This window comes from Megachile rotundata, chromosome 8 (genome assembly GCF_050947335.1).
Source record: "Megachile rotundata isolate GNS110a chromosome 8, iyMegRotu1, whole genome shotgun sequence".
Lineage (NCBI taxonomy): Eukaryota > Metazoa > Arthropoda > Insecta > Hymenoptera > Megachilidae > Megachile > Megachile rotundata.
In genome coordinates this window covers 16,773,520-16,796,156 of record NC_134990.1, presented here as the reverse complement: position 1 = coordinate 16,796,156, position 22,637 = coordinate 16,773,520, and the positions used below count along the sequence as shown (strand labels likewise).

Sequence of the window (22,637 nt, the reverse complement as noted above, 5' to 3'; positions counted from 1 at the left end):
ATGTTAAATTATAAAAATAGATCCAATCTGTTAATAAACCGCATTTTAAATAAACAACATATAATCATCAATGATTATTGAATCATCTATAATTTGTATTCCATAGAAATCATTATATCACTAGATTTCACATGTTGCTCGACATGATTGAAAGTGCCAAGTTATGTCAACGGTGGTAATTGAAAGTGACTAAAAGTTAACTGTTTTTTTTACAGATAATATGTAGAATATGATAAAGAAGTTTAAAATAATATGAATTGTACTCATTAAACATTATAATGATTTTAAAGTATATACATATATTAAAGATATAACTAATTTTAGTTTAGTTTGTGACAATATTTAATTTACATATAAATTGTTTACAACCTTTCAGGATCAGGAATCAATTATGTTGCATTATCTTTATTACATTAATTGTTTTACAAAAGGAAGTGATATTGCAAAGGTGAATTTGTGTAAATTACAACAATATTGTTTATTTTTCGCAAGATTCAACAGTTCCGTTGAGGTAATGAAAGTTCTGAATGTTGCGGAAAAAAATGATGCTGCGAAAAACATCGCTGGCTATTTATCCCGTGGTACTAGTAAACGGGTAACTTGGGAATTCTTACTAATAAAATATACAAGATTTTACTTAGAGATATTGCCTAATCCTATCTTTTATTCTACAGAGAGAAGGGCTGTCTCCGTATAATAAAATTTATGAATTCAAATCACAAGTGTGGAATCAGAATTGTGATATGATTATGACTTCTGTATCAGGTCATTTGTTGGATTTTCAGTTTGTTAGTGCATATCGAAAATGGCAAAGTTGTCATCCGTTAAGTTTATTTGATGCACCTGTAACAAAACAATGCATAGAGCAAACTTCTTTGAAGATCAAAGAGACTTTAGAAAGAGAAGTGAAAAAGTGCAATGCATTAATTATTTGGACAGATTGTGATCGTGAAGGAGAAAACATAGGTTTTGAAATCATTCAAGTCTGTCAAGCAGTTAAACCTAATATTTCTGTATATAGGTGGTAAAATAAATTCTTAATACATGATAGCATATTATTTTACTAAATTGTAAATATATAACTTTTTATAGAGCAAAATTTTCTGAAATTACACAAGCATCTATAAATAGAGCTCTCCAGAATCTATGCGAGCCAAACAAAGCAGTTAATGATGCTGTTGATGTGCGAATGCAATTAGATTTAAGGATAGGTAATTAATATTATTGCTTCAGTTAATGCTGAGTAAATAGATAATTCAAGATAACTAATATTTGTAGGGGCTGCATTTACAAGATTTCAGACACTGAGACTTCAAAAAGTATTTCCTAGAACTCTGTCTGATATGTTGATCAGTTATGGCAGTTGCCAGTTTCCTACACTAGGTTTTGTAGTCGAAAGATATTTAGCAGTAGAAAGATTCAAACCAGAGCCATATTGGAAAATCAGTGTAAAAGATACCCGTGACAATATTAGTGTGGACTTCAGGTGGGCAAGAGGAAGATTATTTGAAAAATTGCCTTGTGAAGTTTTCTTGGACATGTGTCTTGAACAGCCTAATGCCACTGTACAAAAGGTAACAAGTAAGCCTACCAGTAAATGGAGACCTGTACCATTGGACACAGTTGTAAGTAACATAATGATAAGTTAAATAACGAAAGTATGATATAATTTATTAAATTAAATAAATCTAGGAACTGGAGAAACAAGGTTCTCGAAAGCTTAGGTTAACTGCAAAACAGACTATGAAAATTGCAGAAAAATTATATACTCAAGGTTTTATCAGTTATCCGCGTACAGAAACAAATATATTTCCAAAAGAGTTAAATTTAGTTCCTTTTGTAAATCAGCAAGTAAATAATCCACTTTGGGGAAACTTTGCACAACAATTATTAGAGAAAGGATTGCATCCTAGACAAGGAAAAAAAAGTGATCAGGCACATCCTCCTATACATCCAACAAAATGTGCAGATAATTTACAAGGTATGAATGCAATTATTTTGATTTTTCAATTTGTATTATTGACGGTCTTTGAAATTAGGCATAATGAATTATTTAATCACAGGTGATGAAGCTAAAGTTTATGAATTTGTTGTTCGACACTTTTTGGCTTGTTTATCGGACAATGCCATCGGCCGAGAAACAGTGGTAGAGATTGACATAGCCGGAGAAAAGTTCGTTGCTAACGGCCTTCAAATTATCGAAAAAAATTATTTAAATGTATATATTTATGAGAAATGGAGCGATAAGGAAATTTACGCGTATCAAGAAGGACAAGTTTTTAGACCAACTAGTATAGATATGATACAAGAAGAAACATCCCCGCCGCAGTTGTTGACCGAAGCTGATTTAATTAGTTTAATGGATAAATATGGCATCGGTACTGATGCCACTCATGCTGAACATATAGATACGATAAAATCGCGTCAATATGTAGGTCTGATGGATGGGAAACATTTGATACCTGGGAAACTTGGAATTGGACTAGTAATGGGTTATGATAGTATGGGATTTGAAATGTCGAAACCGAAATTGAGAGCTGGTTTAGAAAAAGATCTTAAATTGTACGTTGATGACTTATCATCTACATTGTAAGAATTCTTCGAATATTTAAATCAATTCTGTGTTTCTCTACCTAGGGTATGCGAAGGCCAAAAGAGTCCAGCGGCTGTATTAGAAACTCAAATAAATACGTATCGTGAAGTGTTTAAAGTAGCAATGGAACGGGCGAATTTAATCGATAGTGCCTTAGCTGATTATCTTGATGAACGACCGGTTGAAGCACAAGATATACAAATGAGTAATCCACCACAAGATACTACTATCTTTAAGTGTCCTAAATGTGGTCTTGATATGATTCTTAAAGAGAAAAAGCAAGACTCTGGCAAGTTTATTGGCTGTATAAACTTTCCAACATGTAATAATACGGTTTGGTTCCCACAGAACGTTGAGTCTGTTGAAGTTCTAGATGAAATTTGTTCACAAGTAAACATAATATATATTATATATTATTAGTTACTTTATGCGCGTAATTTGAAATTAAAAATTTTATTATTTCAGTGCTCAGGAAATAGGCACAAATTAAAGTTTAAATTATCCAGAAATGCTTTTCCACTTTATGGTACCTCTTACACAACCTGCATAGGTGGTTGTGATCCTATGTTTAATGAAGCACTGAATATTAAAAATGAGAGTGTTAAAGCTATTTCCCAGAGAAACGAAAGCGGTTACTACACTATGTCCGAGGAGTCAAGATCATCAGTCGTTTCAAATTCGACCGTCGTAAGATACAACGAAACTGGACATTCTCGAGGTGCTGGAAATAAAACAAATTTATTTCAAAATAATACGTCTATAGGGCTCGTTCGAAATCAAAGTAGTAACCGTAGTACGACAAGCAGATCGAAAGGTAATACAAGAGCTAAGAACCAATCTACTGCGAAGAATAATACGTACGATAGCACCAATAATTCCAATCCGCCGACCGTTGGTACAACAGTACTGAGTAATGAATCGACCAGAACATGGGGTCATATCGATGATGATTCCGTTATTGTGTGTAAATGTAATGAAACTGCGATGAAATTAACCGTAAGAAAGGAAGGGCCTAATCAGGGTATAGATGTTTCTTATTTTTTACTTTTCTTCTCCTTTCTTTGTTTTTAGTCATTTGAATCTTTCTCCTTTCTTCTTCCTTTTTATGTACGTGTACTATTCGATATTACTACTGCTTCATGGTATCTTTTAGGAAGAGTATTTTATAAATGCGCACGTCGAGGTGCTGAGTGTGATTTCTTTCTTTGGGAATCGGATGATACTAATCAAACTCAAAACGTCGCAAGCAACGATTTTAGTGCGAGATTAAACCAAAGTATTACGGCTGGACCAAGTAGAATATCGGGGGGTGATGTTAAATGTCATTGTAATCAACCGGCAGTGCAGTAAGCAAATGTTTTTATGACGTTCCTAAGACTTTGAACATACGATACATACTTTATACGTATTGCAGGCGCACTGTGCAGAAAGAAGGTCCTAACAAAGGACGTTTGTTTTATTCGTGTCCTAAAGGAATGAATGATTCTTGTAATTTCTTTCAATGGATGGATGAAAATAATGAGAACTTTAATAATACATTTAGTGGCAACAGTAGGAAAACGACTAAATGGAAAGGCGAGAAACGAGAAAACACGAAAAAGCAGAGTCGCCCTGGTGGCGGTAAGAGAAAATGCGGAATTTGTGGAGTAGAAGGTAATTTATTTATACAATATTACATACTGAAAATTGATGGTACATGTCTTAGAGTATGAAAATTTATCTTTAGGGCACACAAGAAAAACTTGTCCAGAAAATGTAATGGATTAACAAAAGAGAATTTGTAAATTTTAAAATATATTTTGTATTAACATTATAAATTGTACAAGAATGAATTGAGTTGCATACACATGCACATTAATACTGCTCCAAATAAGAGGATTCAGATTGATTAAACACACAAAATGTCATATTTTATGACTGACTTATGGAGAAATTAATACATTAATTAAGATAATAAATTGTGTCAGGAATCACTGTTTTTGTTATATGATAAATTTCTTTTTAATCTACCTAGTTCTTCCTTCTGTGAATTAAACTCTGCAGTAGATTGGGTTAACTGAAACAGGTAATATTAACCTAAGAAGTACATTCTAATATAATTAAGAGTTTTCTAAACATATAAAAATTTGAGTAATAATAATAACCATATCCAAAAGTACTTCAAATTTTAGTTTTAATAGGTTGTTTTCTTCTTCTAATCTTTTCACTTCTTTCTTTAGCTTTTCATTTTCCTTGTATGTCCCTCCAATCTTGCCAGATTCTGAAATAATACAAGTTTCATATATGTGATCCGAATTGAATAAGAATCAATACAGTAAAGTTATGTATTTTACCCGGAATCCATACACCTGATTCGAAAACAGTTTCCTGATCTCCTAATTTTAATCGTATGGGTCCAACGTTCGGTCCAAGTTCCTTCTCGACCCGTTTCGGGCTAAAATCTTTATTTGCTAAGAAAATTCCTGCCTTTCTAGTAGGCGTCTTTTTTGGGGAAAACTTGTTTGAAAATAAAGGCATTGCGCGTGTTAGCGACTTGACAGTAATGATGTGTTTGCAATCCTATCCCAACACGAATTTAAATTTCGTTGTCATACTGTACCCAAAACATACGAGGGCTTTGTTACATCATAGTTTATCAGATTAAGTGCATTTAACTATTCTATAATACAGACATATATGTAATTACATGTACGTACAAAAATAATGAAAACGTAAGCAGAGCGATTCGACGCGTGACTACTGACATGTTACGTTATGTTGGTAATACTGTTACAAAACGTTTGTTTACGCAAAAGCAGGAGGACTGGTAATACCACTCTTGCGTTTCGTTCCCTTTCTTCGAAGAATGAGGAAGGATGGCTGCGTTTATTTTTTGTGATGTCGATGATATGTCATAACAACATTTACCGGGATGTACGTAATTCATCGAGTCATCGGAACTAGTTTGTAGTCCGTTGAAAAGCACGATCGCCGTTTCTGCCTATAACCTAAATTTTAAAAAATGACGTGGCTTGGAACAATCGCTAGTAACGTTCTTCGAAATTACGTCTTTTCGGATGTACCACCAAACATTGTTCAAGAAGTTAAACCTGAAAATTACAGTAATCGACATATTTTGTGTCGAGAAGATGGCATTGTACTTTACGCTCCAGGAGATCGAAATAATGAGAAATTTGAGATCGTTCTTCACAGACCTTGTACAGAAACGTTACATCAAGCGTATAGGTATGTGATTTAATACATATACGTCATTTCTATACTATATAGCGAATAATTAAAAAATCCATTATTATCCATAGTTTATATCGGTCTGAGGACAAAGCACAGGTGGAAGGACACTTCATTGTATATAAAGACAAGGTTCCAGTACTAGTTCAGATTTGTCGTGAGGTAATTAATATTTATTCTATCAGCTAAATTATTTATTAGGTTACTTTTTAATTCATAGAGATATTAGAATTAATTTTAATTTATTTATACAGATGTGTAATGTGAATAAGATACAAAAATTATGCGATACTTTGGTTGAACATCCTACTTGGACATTGGCACACTTGGCAGCTCACTTTGCCCTTTATGGTGCATTTGCCCACACTGCTGTGAACAGCCAATTGAACAGTGGGGATATAGATACAGGACAGTCTCCCTTGCAAGTAGCAGTGCAAACTAATAATTTGCGTACCGTACAAATGCTGATAGAAGCTAAAAGTTCCCTAGAACACTTGGATAACAATGCAAACACCGTCTACCATTTTGCAGCAACGTCTACCAAAGAAATAATTCTAGCACTCGGAGGAGATCTTCCAAATAGTCTAAACAGCCGAAACAGCAATGGTCATACACCATTGCATGTTGCATGTCTAAATAATAAGCCCGAGTGCGTTAAAGCTCTTCTATTGATCGGAGCGGACGTGAATATTTCTGCGTCAGAAGGTCAACCTTCTAGTCCCAGTTACGTGGGTGACTTTCTCCACAGTAAACCGAATGTGCTGCACGCCGAAGATATGAAGTTTGGTGGCACACCGTTACATTGGTCACTAAGCAGGGAGGTGATCAATGCTCTGATCGAGAGCAATTGCGACATAGATTCCTTGAACTTCGACGGCCGAACAGCATTACACATTATGGCGATGAGAAAGCGTTTATCGTGTGTGGTGGCCCTTTTGAGTCATATGGCTTCCGTGAACATTGTCGACAAGGATGGCAACACACCTCTGCATTTAGCAGTTTCGGAAGGCACGCTGGCCATCGTTCAAAGCTTGATATGTTTCGGAGCAGACATCGACGCAAGGAATTGGAAGTCTGAAACCCCACGGCATCGAGTGAACATCGACTCCAACGAAGGCCAAAAGATCCTATACACTTTGAACGCTGTCGGTGCTCAACGTTGTCCACCGGAAATGACCGACTGCAGTTTGGGATGCAAGCATGGCGAAACCTTCGACGGTATCGCTCCGCAACAAGCACCGAAGGTTGTTCCACGAACAGTCTTAGATCAAATGCTCCACGTTTCCGGAATGGACAAAATGGCAACGCAAGGAAACAAAAAGATCAAAGGTGGTCGATTGCTCTGTTTAGATGGAGGAGGTATCCGCGGCTTAGTTCTCGTACAAACTTTGCTGGAAATCGAATCAATACTCGGGAAACCTATCATCGAATGCTTCGACTGGATTGCAGGCACTTCGACCGGTGGAATCCTAGCTCTCGGTTTAGCATTAGGCAAGTCTCTGCGCGAATGTCAAGCTCTCTACTTTCGAATCAAGGAGGAAGCGTTCGTTGGAAATCGACCGTATAACAGCGATGGTTTGGAGAAGGTGTTGAAGGACAGTTTAGGAGCTGACACGGTCATGTCTGATATTAAGAAACCAAAGATAATGATTACCGGAGTGCTGGCTGATAAAAAGCCAGTTGATCTTTACTTGTTCCGCAACTACGACGCTCCGAGTACACTCTTGCAAATTCCAGCGAGCTCGACCTCCGTCACACCCTTGCCGCCTAACGAACAATTAGTTTGGCACGCTGCACGGGCTACTGGTGCAGCTCCCACGTACTTCCGATCCTTTGGAAAATTCCTCGACGGTGGATTGATAGCCAATAATCCAACGTTGGATGCCATTACCGAAATTCACGAATACAATCTCGCGTTGAAGGCGTCTGGTCGCGAATCGGAAGCGGTTCCTCTGTCTCTGGTAGTTTCTCTAGGCACTGGTATGCCTCCGACTAGTCAGTTGAAAGACATAGATATTTTCCTACCAGAGAGTTTATGGGGCACCGCGAAATTTGCCATGGGAATATCGGTTCTCGCGGAACTGCTGGTGGATCAGGCAACTGGAAGCGATGGAAGGATCGTCGATCGCGCTCGAAATTGGTGTTCCATGATCGGAGTGCCATACTATAGATTCAATCCACATCTGTCGGATGATATCGCCATGGATGAGAAAAGCGACGAAGTATTGGCCGACATGGTGTGGTCCGCGAAAGCGTTCATGCATGCGAATAGAGATCAAATACAAGAATTAGCTGCTGTAATGAATCGCGATGTTTAAACAGAATGAAATGTTCCCTAATGCTGAATGTCTCTTCCTTTTCTATTCTTTTGTTAGCGAATTTATTAGCTGTTGTAATAAGATAGTTTAATTGTATTTTTCTGAGTAATTCGTAGGGTTCGTCTGGTACGACAGTGGTGATTCAAAGTAGCGTTGTTTTTAGCGCCTTTTATTTATTCCTTTTTGAATTTTTATCGAGAATCGTATTATATAAAGGAAAAGATCTGATGATTCATTCGTAACGCGTTAACATGTAATTAACTGCAAGTAAATTACTAAACGCTCGTAGTTTAAAACGATGTCTTTGTTGATCAAAGTACTTCATAGATTATTTATTCGTTAATGTATTTATTCGATCATCAAATTGTTTATCGAAAAATAAATATAACCACAGAAAGAGAAAAGAAAAACGGTCTCTACCAAACTATTCTTCGTTTCCAGAAAAGCTCCGATTCTTAGCATTCCTTCTCCTATCGAATTCCGATCAAAAAAATTTTACCTGGGTCCCATGTAGTAGGGCGGTTGCGTCATGGACGCGGAAATGTACGGATAAAACGAGTGACTCGAAACCGCCTGCGTTTGATAATCGTTCTCCTCGTGTACAGCGTATCCTTCCGTGCACGGCGCGGTATAATATTGGCTGTGTAGACACGCGTACGATTTCGTCGGATTCGTAACGTCAGCCGCGTATTTCAAGCTGTCCGGGTACTTTGGCAAATCGTAAGGTTTAGCCGGCAATTCCGAGTATTTTGGAATCGCCTCGTGATACTTCGGCACGGCGGACACGTCGTGATACTTGACGCTCTCGTAACACTTCGCGTCCACGTAGCTTTTCGCCATGTTCGCCTCGTACCTCGCCCCGTCGTACGGTTTATCCATCGCGTGATCCATCGGGTATTTGGTCGAGTCGTTCGACCAGGAGGACCTGGAGAGATCGTAGCTGGTTTTACCGTCGTAGCTCGATCTGTCGTACGTTTTTATACCGGCATCCGGCGGGTACAAACGCGGATACGTGCAATCCGAGGAGTTGGTAGATTCAAGGGACGCCCCAGAGGATAGAGCAGTCCGGTGCATCGCGATGCCCATTTGATCGTCGGTTTTCGGTTTCCGTCGGCGCGGTTGGTACTGCAATTGTTACTCATAATTTAAAGTCTCAGCCGTGCACGAAACTCTATACCTGCATAGAGCACAGATGACAGTCACCTTGTAATGCGGGTGTTGTTTCTTGTGCGCGTTTCTTAGTCTCTCGGCTTCTTCTATGAACGGTTGCTTCTCACCGTCGCTCAGAATTCTGTTACATCGGCGTCCGTTAGTTTCCCGACGATCGAACGATAAGAAATTTCATACCTCCACAATTTTCCGAGCGTCTTCGATAATTCGGCATTGTGAAGTTGAGGGTACTGATCGGCTAATCTGCGTCTTGCGGCCTGGGCCCACACCATGAACGCGTTCATAGGACGTTTCACGTGAGCGCTCCTTCGGCCTCCTGCGCGAGAAGTGACCGGAAGCAACGTCCAGTCGTAACCTGATCGAACAAAGTTTCATTATTTATTCGCGGTCTCTACGTAAGCTACGTTGATTTTAAACGTTAGACAGCGTTAGATATCAAAGGGAAATACAGCGTCACCGGATGCGTCGCGTATCTTAGAATTGGACTGTAAAGGAGGCGGTAGATAAGACGACACCTGTATCCCCGTCGACCGCGTTTCAAGAGAGTTTAAAACGCCTTATAAAAATTATAAATGTCCCCTGATAAAAATTGTGCGGTTCTAATAAACTGTATGAAATTAACCCTTTGCGCTTGAACGTAATTTGACTGTTCGCAAACAGTAACTTTAAAACTTGAATTCTCTTGAGGTTATTATTTTTCTACTAATAATTGTTTGTTTCTCTATGTTTATACGTCACACGCGTCATATTACAGAATCAGTTAAAAAATGCTTATTTCATATTATTGTATTAAATAAAATGGTGACTGAGAGTCACCCTTCGAGCGCAAAGGGTTAATAGAAGGAATTTGTTACCGATTACGTTAACGATCTATGAGAAGAGAAAGAAACAGAAAAGGAAGAAGAAAAAAAGAAAGAAGTTAAAGGGAAGAAGCACGTGGTACGTCACCAGGAACGTAGAGGAGAGACCGTAGGTTCGTAGGTTCAGCTAATTACCATAGGGATACGGTTCACCGATGCGGTCTCTCTGTCGGCTCTTTTAACGTCCCTTGGATCCTCCGCGTCTTCGATACCAAAGCAGAATATTTTCCATGGAAACGCGGAAGGGTTTGCACCCTACGACGGGAATAGAAAAAGTTTCGCGCGAAAAATGCTTATGTGTTCTTCACACGTATAACAAGTATCGAGATCAAACACTAAGTTTAATCGCACGGTAAAGGAATATAAGAGGTAAGGAACAGTTAATGGAAAAATTTCATACGTTTCCGAAATGCAAACGATGAGGAAGATGCATAAAGAGAGAGAGATAGCGAGACAGAGTGCAGTTCACAATAAGGGGTTGTAACCCGCTGAATGAACCGGTGTGTTTGGGCGCGTTGCGGTCGTCAATGCCGATCTGTCGTCGACTCTTGCTACATTAATTTCCGGACAAATCTGCTCGTTAGCATTGGATAGTCTCGTTAACGAAAGAACCTCGTTGAACGCATCGACAGCTTTTGTGGTCGATGAGCGACGGAAACGAATTCGATTTCACCGTGAAATTGCATTCGCGTCCACTTTCGTAAAAGTCTCCGAACGATCGGATATTCGAAGGAAAATTTTTCACTACCGAAACGGTTTGAAGTACGAAAATTCAACGGGACGGCCTCGTAAATCATGCTAAGCTCCCGTTACTCTTCGGTCCCCACTTTTCGGTAGGTACGGTCGCGCGAGCCGATGTCTCGGATTTAATTTCGTACTAACATAATTAGCGTCGGTGGCAAACGTTCAGCGGTTTCGCTCTGTTCGCAGCACCTGCCACTCAAATCTTCCTCGAAATCGTCTTTCCGCGGTCCTAGATTCCTCTTTCCCCGCCTCTGTTGCCTACCGTTCATCTTCCTTCCCGTCTCGTTCCCCTCCCCGGGGTATCGCGGGGATAAATCTGCGAAAGCAGCCACCGAAACCGACTTTCGACGCCAATTAAACTGTCCTCTTCGTAAACGAGGAACGCGAGGCAGTAACGATTCGTAAAAGCGGGGACGGACAATAGCTCTATCGAATTTCACGAGAAGCAAACCTTGAAGTAGTTTGCCCACTGCGTCCTCCAACGAGTTGCTGGAACTGCATTGCTCGCTGCTCGATGGTCCAGCTTCCGTTTCCGTTGGCGACGGTATGGCACGAGCTTCCATCTCGGTTCCTTTTGATGACAGATTCACCGACCGAACGTTAAGAAACAAAGCTTGCCAGGTTGTCTTATCAAGATTCTCAGCGTATAGTTCTCGATAACGCAAAGAGTACGTCCACACTCGACACTCCCAGCAAACAATTCACAAGAAATCTCGATCTTGATCTCGAGCCAGGCTTCTCCAACGCGCGGATCGAGGAAACTCCGATGGCTGACTGACTAGAGAAGAAACACGGGGACGCGGACCGGTGGAGTCCGCGATGGTTCGTTCGGAGACCAAGCACGCAGGTTGGTCCACGAAAGAGGCAGAAACAGCGAGCACGCGTCTGGCACACGCACCGAATGTTGGATGGTAGATCGCGGAGGCGGTTCCGTGGACCACCTCTGCGTTTGGTGGGGGGTATCTAGGATCTTGTCCCTTTTCCGTTCTTATTCTCGTCTTGGCTCGTTCTACCGGGTATCCTTGGCACGTTTGTCCTTTTTCGCGCGAGGGATTCTCGAAAAAGCCTTTCCCACGTTCCGTTACAAACGCATCGGCTTATCGAGGCACTCGAAACACTCGTTTCCGAGGGGTATTATCGTTGAATCAACATTACCCTAATTACGTGCATTTCACAAATATCGAATGCTAGATACCGTTCGATCGGTAACGAGATTTTTTAACGTGACCGATATGGAAAGGGTAACGAGAGAAGTAAAACGTACCTAGCGGAAAAATAGTCCAACAAGGATGAGGAGAAAGAGAAGCAGAGAAGTGCTCCTTTTTATGTCTACGTCGCGCGACTGCACACGAATCATGGGTTGACAGTCTCCGTCTTTCTGTCGAGCCTAATTATACAACGAATTTAATGAATGAGTGAGCTAGCAAAGACAGTGGTCCATACATGAGCATATATAAACCACGGTCAATGCCGTGTGGCGGCTTTTGTGAGAGATCAAAGGAGGCATCTTGCTCGCACTTTACGGGATTAACGTGCTGGTGGCGCGTAAACGCGCACTCAGCCTCTCGGAAACGCTCGAGACACTTGGACGGATTACGGATCGCTACGTTTTTATCGCGACGCGAGTCTATCGCGAAGGGTTCGCTGTCCCTTTTCGGCCTCGAGAACGCGTTAATCCGTGAACTCGCGACAAACACCTATTTAATTCTCCGTTTCGATTTCCGCTGCACCCTCGAACATTGTTGCGTTCCCGATTCGTTGTTTGCCGAACACGCGCGCTCTGCAACCGAATCGCGATTCAAATTTAGCCGACCGCGAACAATAATATTGATTTCACCAAGCCGGAATTTTGCTCTTCCTGGGATAAACATCCCGGAGCGCACGTGGCGCCAATATGTGCGTTCGTTCTCGGTATACGAATTGGTTTCAGGGCCGGTAGCGCGCGCGTGCTTATGTTCGACTTCCGCGAACAAGGACTCCGAATCCTTTTCTGGGGAAACTGACCATCGAAATACTTTCGACACATGTTCCATCTTTGTTTAGGCAAGGGGTCGCTTACGCGTGGAAAGGTAAAAGAGACGGAGTGACAGATACGAAATAATGATTTCACCAATTCCCGGGGGTCCTGCGTCGGAGCTCTGTCGGACACTTGAAAGGATACTCGCTGGTCAGGGACCGAAGGGTTAGGTGAAGGGAAAGGAAGAGAGCAGTGGAGAGCCATCGAGTACCGGACACACGCAGCCCCCCGGGTGGCGAGCACCGCAATTCTCGGACCCCCAACGGTGATACCAGCTAGACTACGTTGTGCAACGTCATCGAGCCGGCACGATGTCATCGCGTACCGCGCCAGTCGTGAACGCGTATCGCGCGTCGCCCTGCTCGAACGAACGAACTGTCAAACAAACGTTCCTCGAGCACTCGAGAGCGAACGGCGACCTCCGTCCACTTCGGGATCTCGTGGACGAGTGCAACCATCGACGCGAACGAACTTGGTGCGTCGCCAGGAAAATTGCACGCTCCTCCTTGTGACGTTGTTATTGCCAGCGACTGACCGACCAATCGGCGCTCCTGCGTGGGAGGAAGGAAGATAGGGCGAGCAGGACGGACAGGGACAGGGAGACGACGACCGACAGAGAGCGAGGGAGAGCGAGAGAGAACGAGAGAAAGGGACGGAGAAGGGAAAGGAGAGATAGGTGGAGCGAGAAGAAACCCGATTGGTCTTGTTCCAGGAGGATACGTCGCGTAGCCATAGAGACTCCCGAGCTCAAACGACTTTCGAGCACACGGGAAGGGGTTCTGATAACCGCGGCTAGAAAAGAAATCGAATTAGGAGCGGATCGAAAAATCATTTCGCTCTTTCTGCGAACAATCTCGATATTTTGAACGACTTTGATCGAACTTGTGAATTTCATTGAATTCGCGATCGAGTCTCGCGTTCGTAGAAGTCTTAAAATTTTCCTCGAGGGTCGAGGCGCTTGATGCGAGCGGAGTCGGTAGTCCCTTTCCCCTCGTATCTCGTGGCATCGACGGTGGGCACGATCGCGAAGCAACAAGTGTTACCAGCTCTTCGGCGTCGCCCCGCCCCCAACTAGCAGCCGCTGCGTCGGAGCGATCGGTGGAAACTGCCCTGAGGCGATGCAACCACCTCACTCGAGCGCCGATCGCGCGAGCAACTAGAAATCCTCGGCACCGGCCTCTCGCGCGCGAGCCTTTAGACTTTGCTGGAAAACGAGGTGTTTTCGTGCGGCCAAGATAAGAACGTCGCGTGCGCAAGCTTCGTACAGTGATTAACGTTTCCTCTACCGATACCGATCTCGCTTTCCGAACGGGTTCTCAGTGAGTACTTCGAAAGAGTCGTCGCTCAGAAGCATCGAGGAGGAAAATCGGTGGTAAACGACGGTGGTGATCGGAGGGGTGAACCGCAAACTTTCGAGGTGAGAAAGAAATCCGTTTATTCGCCTGTTCTGGAACGTCGGTGGTGGCATCGAGAGCGTCCGATAGTGGAAACGAAGGAAAACAGAGCAAAACGGGTCGATGCACAAAGAGGAGCGCAGATTAGAACTGCCGTAGCGGTTGAGTCACGAAGAAAAAAGAAGAAGTCCGAAGATAGAGACCGAGACCTCAACGCGTTGCCGACGGATCAACATGCATTTCCCGCTGCTCGTAATCGAGTGCAAAATTAATTAAACGTGACAAACGTGCGCGTCGATAACGGAGAATCGCGGGGAACGCGAGAAAAGAAGGCGAGAGAAAGTAAGTCGCGCGGAGACGCGGCCCGCGGTTCGAGCGGATCCGCACCGAAACGGAAATGACGTGCTATCACGATAAAATGGTCATTCCAATTAGTCGATGAACTCGGTAAAGCGTGCGTCCTCCGAACGCCCGATAAATCCTTCGATTCCCCTACTGTTCCCGGGATTTTCCTCGTGACCGGAGCTAAACGAAACGATGAACGACGTCATGGGGGAAGCATCCGCTTCGATTTCGAGCAACGACGGTACCTGTGGCGCTGGAGCGAGTAACGCTATCAATAATAATAATAATAACGGTAACAACGGCAAGGCGATAGGCGTGAACGGAGGCGAGAGGATCAGCGCGGCGGTCACCAAGGCTCTTCGGGGATACGACTGGACCGTGGTACCTGTTGCTACCAAGTGAGTTTCCCGTTCAATACTTTCCTTTCTTTCGGCGGGGTTGCGCTTTACGGACTTGCACGTTTTAGATGGGAAAGGGAAAAAGAGAGAAGGGAGAGACAGAGCCGATTATTAAAATTTTCCTGTACAGATCGGTAGACTTGTATGTTTCCTTAAATCTTAATTTTCCAGTACAGATTCTACCAATTTGCTAATGACAAGATCATCAAACTTTAGATTTTCCAATCCACAAAATTAATGTTTGTTAAGCACATCATTCTTTCGGTATCGGATAAGTATCGAGAACTCTGAAATATCAGCAGTATGTGCTCTCCTCAGTCTCCTAATTCACGGCTTCAACAGCAAAGTATCTTTTTATAATTTATTTTAGAACTCACGTTAACCCTTTGCACTCTCGACATCACATTTCTCTTGGATCTTATAAATAATTCAGATAAATAGATTGGTTAAATATATACATTTTTATTTATCTACTATTTATAATAAATGAAAAATGTATTCGTCACATACTTCGCACTGTTGCAATACATTTTACCGAGAACCCCTATCTTGATACATTTTTTGTAAATTAAGGAGTCGGCAGGTAAAAGAAATTGAGAAGTGCAAAGGGTTAAAGTATACTTTACATAATACACTTTAGTCAAAATCGGTTTCTAAAAGCTTGAAATGCACATGTTGCACCGTGAGTACGGCCCTGAAGCGTGGAAGGGAGAGAACGGAGCTTTAAAAATACGTAACGCTAACTTAATTATGACGCACTCGTTTCCTCGGCTTGGGAAACGACGACTCGTGGAAAAATGTCCTCGGTTGCCAATTAACGCAAATTAGCTAATTAATGTCCGATCTCGGCTTCTGTATCTCGTGAGAAACGGAGATCGCAAAGGACGAGCGATAGGAACGCGGTTTTTTTCGTGCGCGAAGAAGGGGACGAATTAATGGCGGTTGCGCCATATCGTTACGATTCGATAAAATCACGCTCCAAGAACGTGACGCAATTCGCGATTCCGGGACAAAAGGAAATTCCTCCGTAATTTCCGGATGGTTGTCGAAAACGGTTGGAGCATCGATGCGTCGCTTATCGCTAACCCTCAATTATGCGGGGTTATCTCGGGGTAGCTAAAGGGTACGATGTTTATTTCCGACGGCCCGATAAAATCGACTGCTTTTAATTCCCATGAAATCCATGAGAATACACCCTGACCGTTGTGTTTGAACGACGGATTTCTTTTATCATCGAAGGTAGCGATCGAGAGAATCGAAATACAAAGAGCATCCGTCGGACGCAGCCACGCCTACGCTGTTGGACCGTCTAAACGAGGTGTAAAGACTCGGAGATTTTTTGCGTATCTAGGTAAACCGCATAGCGGAGTGACTCGCGACTGCCGTGAAAACCGTTGTTAGTGAGCCCGCGCTAATTACCAACGGCTCCTCACCGTTGGTTTACACACGGATTTAACGCCCCTCTTATTTCAAAGAGGCCGAAATACGGCGGGTTTTTCTCGAATTCTTTTATTCGAAGTCGGAAGCCTGGAGCTTCCACTCGGTTCACGGTGCCACGAGGTCCTTCAGCGAGGATCGATTAATCCCAGAAAGAAAACATCACGAGGAGGCTCGTACGGCAATCGCGTCAGCCACGTCAGTCACGTCGATTCCCGGTCTGGACGTGGCAACGGTTTTATGAAGTCATCTTCTAAGAAAGAAAGGGATACGTCCATTCCTGCTCGTCACTCGTTGGCAGCGCCAGTGTTATTTTAAGGTCGGTTTTAAGCGTGCCGCCGGATGACCCAGGGGTAGTTCTACGCGCGGATAACTCGATACGATATCTGGTTATTTTCTTCCGCGAGTCATTCGATCTCTTCAAACCGATTTTTTCTCCGATTTCCCTTCGCTGCGAACAATCGTTTCCAATGAAGATAATGTCCTCGAATTGCAGGGGTTCCGGCGACAAAAGAGCGGCGCACGTTAAAAGGCCGATGAACGCGTTTATGGTGTGGGCTCAGGCTGCCCGACGGATATTGGCCGAACAGCATCCTCAACTCCACAACGCCGAGCTGTCCAAGACTTTGGGGAAAATATGGCGGTGAGTGATCGATATCTTGATCTTACCCCCGTCGATTTCGAGCCTCCAGCTGGGACCGTCCACGCGACCACTTGTTTGCCCGTTCTATTTTTACAGGCGATTTCGCGAGCAGTCTTTTTTACGCGACGCGTATTTACACGCACACCAGTACGATACTCGTGCATGTGTACGCACGGAAATCGAACACGTTTTAACCACGTGGCGCCGAGACTGCACGTGGTACGACCGACCTCGGTTGACAACCGCGTAGCCTTTATTTCTCGCCGTTACGTTCGCCTGTCACCGTGAAAATCTAAGTGTCGCGAGATAAAGAGAATTCGAGATGTACGTTTCGAGAACGATATTCTACATTGGGACTTTAACGAGGTGCCCCGGTGGGTGCCGCGAGCGAGGATCACAGAACGGAACGCCGCATCGAGCAGCACCCCGCCGTGAATCATTTTACGATACCGCTCGATCGCGATCCCGATCCTCGATAGCCTCGCGCGATTGCCGGTAACGTCAAAATAGACTCGCGCCGTGTCTCCACACGAACCGCAACTTTGTTTCGGCTTTCCACTATTGCAACCGTTACTTCAAACCTGAGGAAAATTACACTTTTAACCCTTTGTTCAACTCTTTACTCCTTCGGGTATTTCTCTTGTGAGGGCAACTTCAAAATTTCTGATTGAAACATTTCAACAACTCTTTATTTTTCTTCTGGTTCGCTGTATGTCCAATGCTCGGTGTAGATTTTGTTAAAAAATATTTATCTGAATTTATCCCCTTGCATTTCGACGAGTCTGACTCGTACTTCGGCCGTGATCAATTTTACTCGAATTTTTAGTACGCTTTAATTTGAAGTTCAAGTCCAATTATAATTAGCATAGTCGATTACATAATAACATACTGACATAACATTTCGAATTCTTTTGTCTGTGTTAATATTCTAGCTGCAATTAGTCAGTTCTGACTGACGTACTTGATAAATAAGGGGTTACTGAACAGGAGTCACTTTGCAAAGGGTTATATTATTAAGCTTGATAGTGTAGATTTGTTTAAAAAATATTTATCTGAATTTATTGAACAGGAGTCACTTTGCACAGGGGTAGGTTATTAAGCTTGATAGTGTAGATTCAGTTAAAAAATATTTATTTGAATTTATTGAAGAGGAGTCACTTTGCAAAGGGGTAGGTTATTAATCTTGATAGTGTAGATTCATTTAAAAAATATTTATCTGAATTTATTGAACAGGAGTCACTTTGCACAGGGGTAGGTTATTAAGCTTGATAGTGTAGATTCAGTTAAAAAATATTTATCTGAATTTATTGAACAGGAGTCACTTTGCAAAGGGGTTGGTTATTAAGCTTGATAGTATAGCTTTGTTGAAAAAATATTTATCTGAATTATTGAACAGGAGTCACTTTGCAAAGGGGTAGGTTATTAATCTTGATAGTGTAGATTTGTTTAAAAAATATTTATCTGAATTTATTGAACAGGAGTCACTTTGCGAAGGGGTAGGTTATTAAGCTTGATAGTGTAGATTCATTTAAAAAATATTTATCTGAATTTATTAAACCGAAGTCAGCTTGCAAGTACAAAGGGTTAAAGCGGTAATTATTTAGCACCTATCGACTGTCGGATATTAGCGCTACCGAAAGACCGTTTCCGTCGGCGCGCAATCTTCCTCGGAACAAACCAGTCGAAACTATTATAGAATAATTCTCGGATCATTTGCGGCAAAAAAAGTAATCGCGAGGCGTAGATATCGGCGATATCTGCCAGGAACCAGGTGTAAGATTGGAAATAAATCTTGTCCTCTTTCTTCCGGCTCGAAAGGTATCGTTCGGATATTAGACGCGATGTTTGTCGACGAAAACGAGAGATACGTAAGTATGTATATCCCCGGTTCATCGTTGGCGCGTGCTAACAGCTGCCGGCCGGTTCCCTCGGATAAAGGGCCTCCCCGAGGATCACAATAAACGCCTTGTCCTCGTCAGGTGAATTTTTCCGAACCTGCTTGCCCCTTCGTCTCTCGTCGTCTCCCGTCGGCGTTCGTGCAAATAACGCTCGTGACGAACAGGTAAATGCGCGTTATCCGACGGAAGTCTCCGACTTCCACGTTTCTTTCCGGCGGCTCGATAAGACCGGTAGATTTCGCGCACCGACGGTACTCGCGTGAATTAGCTGACCCTGCGTTGCATCTGGCGAGGAAAAAGGGAACGAAGCTGCGGTCCGCAATCGTCCCTACCGTTCGAAAAAACGTTCAAAGTCCATTGACCAGATGGGCTCCCTCTCTTTCTTCGACTCTCGTTCTCGACGTTGCCTTCGACTGCGGGAACGAGGCGTTCGAAATTCTCGACGGCGATTTCGTTCGTTGGCCTGGCAAAAAGGAAAGCGACGCGAAACGATAAGGGAGACGGAGAATAGAATTATTACCGGAATCGTGGAGAGGAGATCTCGCGGCCAACACCGGAAAAGCTTATCGGTCTTGGGATTTTACGAGCCCAGTGGGAACATAAACACGAGGAATTAAAGGCTAACAGGGGACGAGAGACGCGTATGTATTTATATACCGAGTCGAAAAAGAGAACCGTACCGGTGCGGCTCGCACGCACGATGTGTGCGTGAACGGGCTGCGCCCTTAAGACTCTCCAACGCGGAGAAACACTAACCAGACCTCCCGACTTCGACTGGTCGAGTGTATCGCCGTTAAATACTCCGATGAAAACGCCACGCCGGTTGTTTCACGCGTGTGAACCTCCATCGAGCCTCTCTGATTCCTACAAGGGCATTCCGCATCCGCAGATTGTTGTCGGACAGCGACAAGAAACCGTTCATCGAGGAGGCGGACCGTCTTCGCGTAATCCACAAGCGAGAGCATCCGGACTACAAGTATCAGCCCCGACGGCGAAAGCAGAACGGCCCGGCGGGCAGAGATACTTCGCCCTCGAGGAACCAGAGCAGCGCCAACTTCGTGTCCAGGTCCCTCAAGCAGGAGGACGCCAGCCCGAGGGGTGCGCAAGGGCCGAACTCGCCGCAAAGCGGGATCAGCTTGTCTCCTCCGACCACTCCGAACCACGGACTCTCTCCGCCGACTCCTCCCACGACTCCCCGTGGTCAGCGCTACGCGAATCAGGTAATTGTCGCTCGTTTCGCCGAAAACGATTAAACCGCGTTCGAGGCCTTTCACCTGAGGCGATTTGTTTGCGCTCAGGCCAATCATCAACCGCAGCAGAGCAACGGCGTGTATCCGCAGCAACAACATCAGCAGCAGGACCTCGCGATTGGGTCTTGCGGGTCTCCGCATCAGCAGCAACAGCATCAACAACCCAACGTCGATTTTCGGTATATCGAGGTTAATGAGACCCTGCCGATTGAAGAGGGTCAATTGAACGGTCTTGGGTCCTTGGGAGGGGTTGGAATGAATATTCCTTTGACTCTTCAGGAGTGTGAAGTTGAGAGCAACGAGCTGGACCAGTATCTAAGACCTCAGGTGGCTTCCATGCACGTGCCGCCCTCCACTGGCGCTTCACAGTGGATATTCAACAGGTAACTGCAATATCTCTACTACAACCCCTTGCAATATCGTTATACTCGTTACACTTGGTATGCAAACTGTGTCACACTCATGACATGTTGGTATGCAGACTCGTGTTGATAAAGCAGACTCGTATTTTTATTGCAATTCATTTTCTTTAGTTGCTTCAATGTTGTCGCAATTGTTAGTTAGGTCTGAATATAGAATTGTAGGTAGAAAGGCTAATTCTTTGCAGACCTGTGTTCAGCGTCACTGAATAATTTTATGGATGAAGATAATAATAAGATTTGATTAATATCATACAGTTTATTCTTAATAGTTTTGTCTATACAATCTTTACTTTGTCAGGATCAATCTCACATTCAAAATTGTAGTTCTTGTTTTTTATAAATTCATATTTTGCCACATTTGCTCATTCAGTCCATTTCACTGTTATCATCCTGACACCTGTAAATATGTTCTTAGATGCTTGCAAATATATTTTCATACACTTAAATATATTCTTATATACTTGTAAATATATTTTTTACACTTAAGTATATTCTTATGCACTTGTAAATATATTCTTATAAACTTGTAAATATATTCTCATACACTTAAATATATTCTTATAAACTTGTACATATATTCTCATACACTTAAATATATTCTTATAAATTTGTACATATATTCTCATACACTTAAATACATTCTTATAAACTTGTACATATATTCTCATACACTTAAATATATTCTTATAAACTTGTACATATATTCTCATTCACTTAAATATATTCTTATAAACTTGTACATATATTCTCATACACTTAAATATATTCTTATAAATTTGTACATATATTCTCATACACTTAAATATATTCTTATAAACTTGTACATATATTCTCATACATTTAAATATATATTTATAATCTTGTACATATATTCTCATACATTTAAATATATTCTTATAAACTTGTACATATATTCTCATACACTTAAATATATTCTTATAAACTTGTACATATATTCTCATACATTTAAATATATATTTATAATCTTGTACATATATTCTCATACACTTAAATACATTCTTATAAACTTGTACATATATTCTCATACATTTAAATATATATTTATAATCTTGTACATATATTCTCACACACATTCAGACCAAAATCCAAACGCAAGAAAAGACTGTTCATCGTATGTTACAGATACGACGAGGAGATCGAGAGGCCAACGAAACGACATTGTTCCGAGCAGATCGCGGAGGCATCATGGGAAGACAGGCCAGCCCAGGAGATAGTTCGCTACCACGAACTGCAGCCACCTCTTCCCTCCATGCAGTACATCTCCTCGTCCCACAATCCGCACTACTCGCACGCGACCACGCAGATGAGCCATCCTCACGTGTCCTCGTCGTACGCGCAGTACCAACGTTACGTACCTGGCATCGAAAGCTGGCCTCACTACATGTAGAACCAGGGTTCTGCTCCGTAATCGCTGCCGGCCGAGATCAAACGGTATCGAGTCTCGATCGATGCATCGAGAACGGAGCGATATGTTCCGCTCGCGATCTTACTCCATGACATCATTCCATGACAGCTGGCCATTCCGAGGCGCAGAATTTCAAGCTAAACAAACCGAGGCACCATGTCCAACGTGTAACGCGCGTATAAATGCAATTATAAACTGACCAGTTCGTCGCGCCTCTTCAAATCTCGCGAGAGTCTTCCTGCTGGGAGAAATGTTTTCTCGGAGATCGTGATCTATATTTTACTTCTTTATTATCGTTACTATATCATTATCATTACCATTATTATTACTAGTACTATTAACATTCAAGGCGCGTCGGAGCACCAGCGTACAAGCGACGCTCGTGCTTTTGTACTTATTGTTAGATATTTATTGCGCCTGTAAAAATTGCCGTAGGCGTTCAGACGGCTATGTATACTAAGTTTGTAGGAATAAACGAAGCGTTACTAAAGAAA

The 22,637-nt window shown here is 42.6% G+C and overlaps 5 protein-coding genes across 10 annotated transcripts; 3 read left to right on the top strand and 2 right to left on the bottom strand.

Moving 5' to 3' along the window:
* The first annotated feature begins 131 nt into the window (after window positions 1-131).
* On the top strand, window positions 132-5,186 carry Top3alpha (topoisomerase 3-alpha). Its single transcript, XM_076534291.1, has 12 exons — window positions 132-289; window positions 377-595; window positions 675-1,021; window positions 1,093-1,211; window positions 1,279-1,625; window positions 1,693-1,981; window positions 2,064-2,562; window positions 2,638-2,983; window positions 3,059-3,614; window positions 3,747-3,939; window positions 4,008-4,246; window positions 4,320-5,186. Exons 2-12 carry the CDS (start codon window positions 392-394, stop codon window positions 4,358-4,360), a joined length of 3,180 nt encoding a protein of 1,059 aa, XP_076390406.1. The 5' UTR covers window positions 132-289; window positions 377-391; the 3' UTR covers window positions 4,361-5,186.
* Window positions 4,371-5,110, bottom strand: Cby (beta catenin antagonist chibby). Its single transcript, XM_003702702.3, has 3 exons — window positions 4,927-5,110; window positions 4,738-4,853; window positions 4,371-4,649 (listed from the first exon to the last, which is right to left on the bottom strand). The coding sequence occupies exons 1-3, from the start codon at window positions 5,108-5,110 to the stop codon at window positions 4,557-4,559; spliced, it is 393 nt and encodes a 130-aa protein (XP_003702750.1). The 3' UTR covers window positions 4,371-4,556.
* A 408-nt stretch (window positions 5,187-5,594) lies between the features above and the next one.
* On the top strand, window positions 5,595-8,549 carry iPLA2-VIA (calcium-independent phospholipase A2 VIA). Its single transcript, XM_003702703.3, has 3 exons — window positions 5,595-5,818; window positions 5,893-5,983; window positions 6,076-8,549. Exons 1-3 carry the CDS (start codon window positions 5,595-5,597, stop codon window positions 8,137-8,139), a joined length of 2,379 nt encoding a protein of 792 aa, XP_003702751.1. The 3' UTR covers window positions 8,140-8,549.
* LOC100874890 (uncharacterized) lies at window positions 8,468-13,198 on the bottom strand. Of its 4 annotated transcripts, none has more exons than XM_003702852.3 (5): window positions 12,432-13,198; window positions 11,365-12,300; window positions 9,487-9,664; window positions 9,343-9,430; window positions 8,468-9,264 (listed from the first exon to the last, which is right to left on the bottom strand). In XM_003702852.3, exons 2-5 carry the CDS (start codon window positions 11,474-11,476, stop codon window positions 8,635-8,637), a joined length of 1,008 nt encoding a protein of 335 aa, XP_003702900.1. In that variant the 5' UTR covers window positions 11,477-12,300; window positions 12,432-13,198; the 3' UTR covers window positions 8,468-8,634. The 4 variants fall into 4 exon arrangements, with proteins under 4 accessions (XP_003702900.1, XP_076390416.1, XP_076390418.1 ...); XM_076534301.1 differs by having other exon boundaries at window positions 12,611-13,198; XM_076534303.1 differs by having other exon boundaries at window positions 12,178-13,198.
* Window positions 13,199-13,232: 34 nt separating this feature from the next.
* Window positions 13,233-22,637, top strand: LOC100875001 (transcription factor Sox-9-B). 3 transcript variants are annotated; one of them, XM_012284037.2, is made up of 5 exons: window positions 13,233-15,067; window positions 17,019-17,147; window positions 19,935-20,265; window positions 20,344-20,678; window positions 21,861-22,637. In XM_012284037.2, exons 1-5 carry the CDS (start codon window positions 14,862-14,864, stop codon window positions 22,123-22,125), a joined length of 1,266 nt encoding a protein of 421 aa, XP_012139427.2. In that variant the 5' UTR covers window positions 13,233-14,861; the 3' UTR covers window positions 22,126-22,637. The 3 variants fall into 3 exon arrangements, with proteins under 3 accessions (XP_012139427.2, XP_003702901.3, XP_012139428.2); XM_003702853.3 differs by having other exon boundaries at window positions 17,001-17,147; XM_012284038.2 differs by lacking the exon at window positions 17,019-17,147.

Bases quoted from the DNA above. Each gene is read 5' to 3' on its own strand.
- LOC100875001 (XM_003702853.3), top strand. From the start codon at position 14,862: ATGAACGACGTCATGGGGGAAGCATCCGCTTCGATTTCGAGCAACGAC. The intron at 15,068-17,000 runs GTGAGTTTCCCG...CTCGAATTGCAG, and splicing joins GTGGTACCTGTTGCTACCAA to GGGTTCCGGCGACAAAAGAG. The intron at 20,679-21,860 runs GTAACTGCAATA...CGTATGTTACAG, and splicing joins TCACAGTGGATATTCAACAG to ATACGACGAGGAGATCGAGA.
- iPLA2-VIA (XM_003702703.3), top strand. From the start codon at position 5,595: ATGACGTGGCTTGGAACAATCGCTAGTAACGTTCTTCGAAATTACGTC. The intron at 5,819-5,892 runs GTATGTGATTTA...TATTATCCATAG, and splicing joins ACGTTACATCAAGCGTATAG to TTTATATCGGTCTGAGGACA. The intron at 5,984-6,075 runs GTAATTAATATT...TTATTTATACAG, and splicing joins TAGTTCAGATTTGTCGTGAG to ATGTGTAATGTGAATAAGAT.
- LOC100874890 (XM_003702852.3), bottom strand. From the start codon at position 11,476: ATGGAAGCTCGTGCCATACCGTCGCCAACGGAAACGGAAGCTGGACCA. The intron at 9,665-11,364 runs GTTTGCTTCTCG...TTGTTCGATCAG, and splicing joins AGTGGGCAAACTACTTCAAG to GTTACGACTGGACGTTGCTT. The intron at 9,431-9,486 runs GTATGAAATTTC...CCGATGTAACAG, and splicing joins ACGCTCGGAAAATTGTGGAG to AATTCTGAGCGACGGTGAGA.
- Cby (XM_003702702.3), bottom strand. From the start codon at position 5,110: ATGCCTTTATTTTCAAACAAGTTTTCCCCAAAAAAGACGCCTACTAGA. The intron at 4,854-4,926 runs GTAAAATACATA...GTATTATTTCAG, and splicing joins ATCAGGTGTATGGATTCCGG to AATCTGGCAAGATTGGAGGG. The intron at 4,650-4,737 runs GTTATTATTATT...TACCTGTTTCAG, and splicing joins TTGAAGTACTTTTGGATATG to TTAACCCAATCTACTGCAGA.
- Top3alpha (XM_076534291.1), top strand. From the start codon at position 392: ATGTTGCATTATCTTTATTACATTAATTGTTTTACAAAAGGAAGTGAT. The intron at 1,626-1,692 runs GTAAGTAACATA...AAATAAATCTAG, and splicing joins CTGTACCATTGGACACAGTT to GAACTGGAGAAACAAGGTTC. The intron at 2,563-2,637 runs GTACGTTGATGA...TTCTCTACCTAG, and splicing joins TTAGAAAAAGATCTTAAATT to GGTATGCGAAGGCCAAAAGA.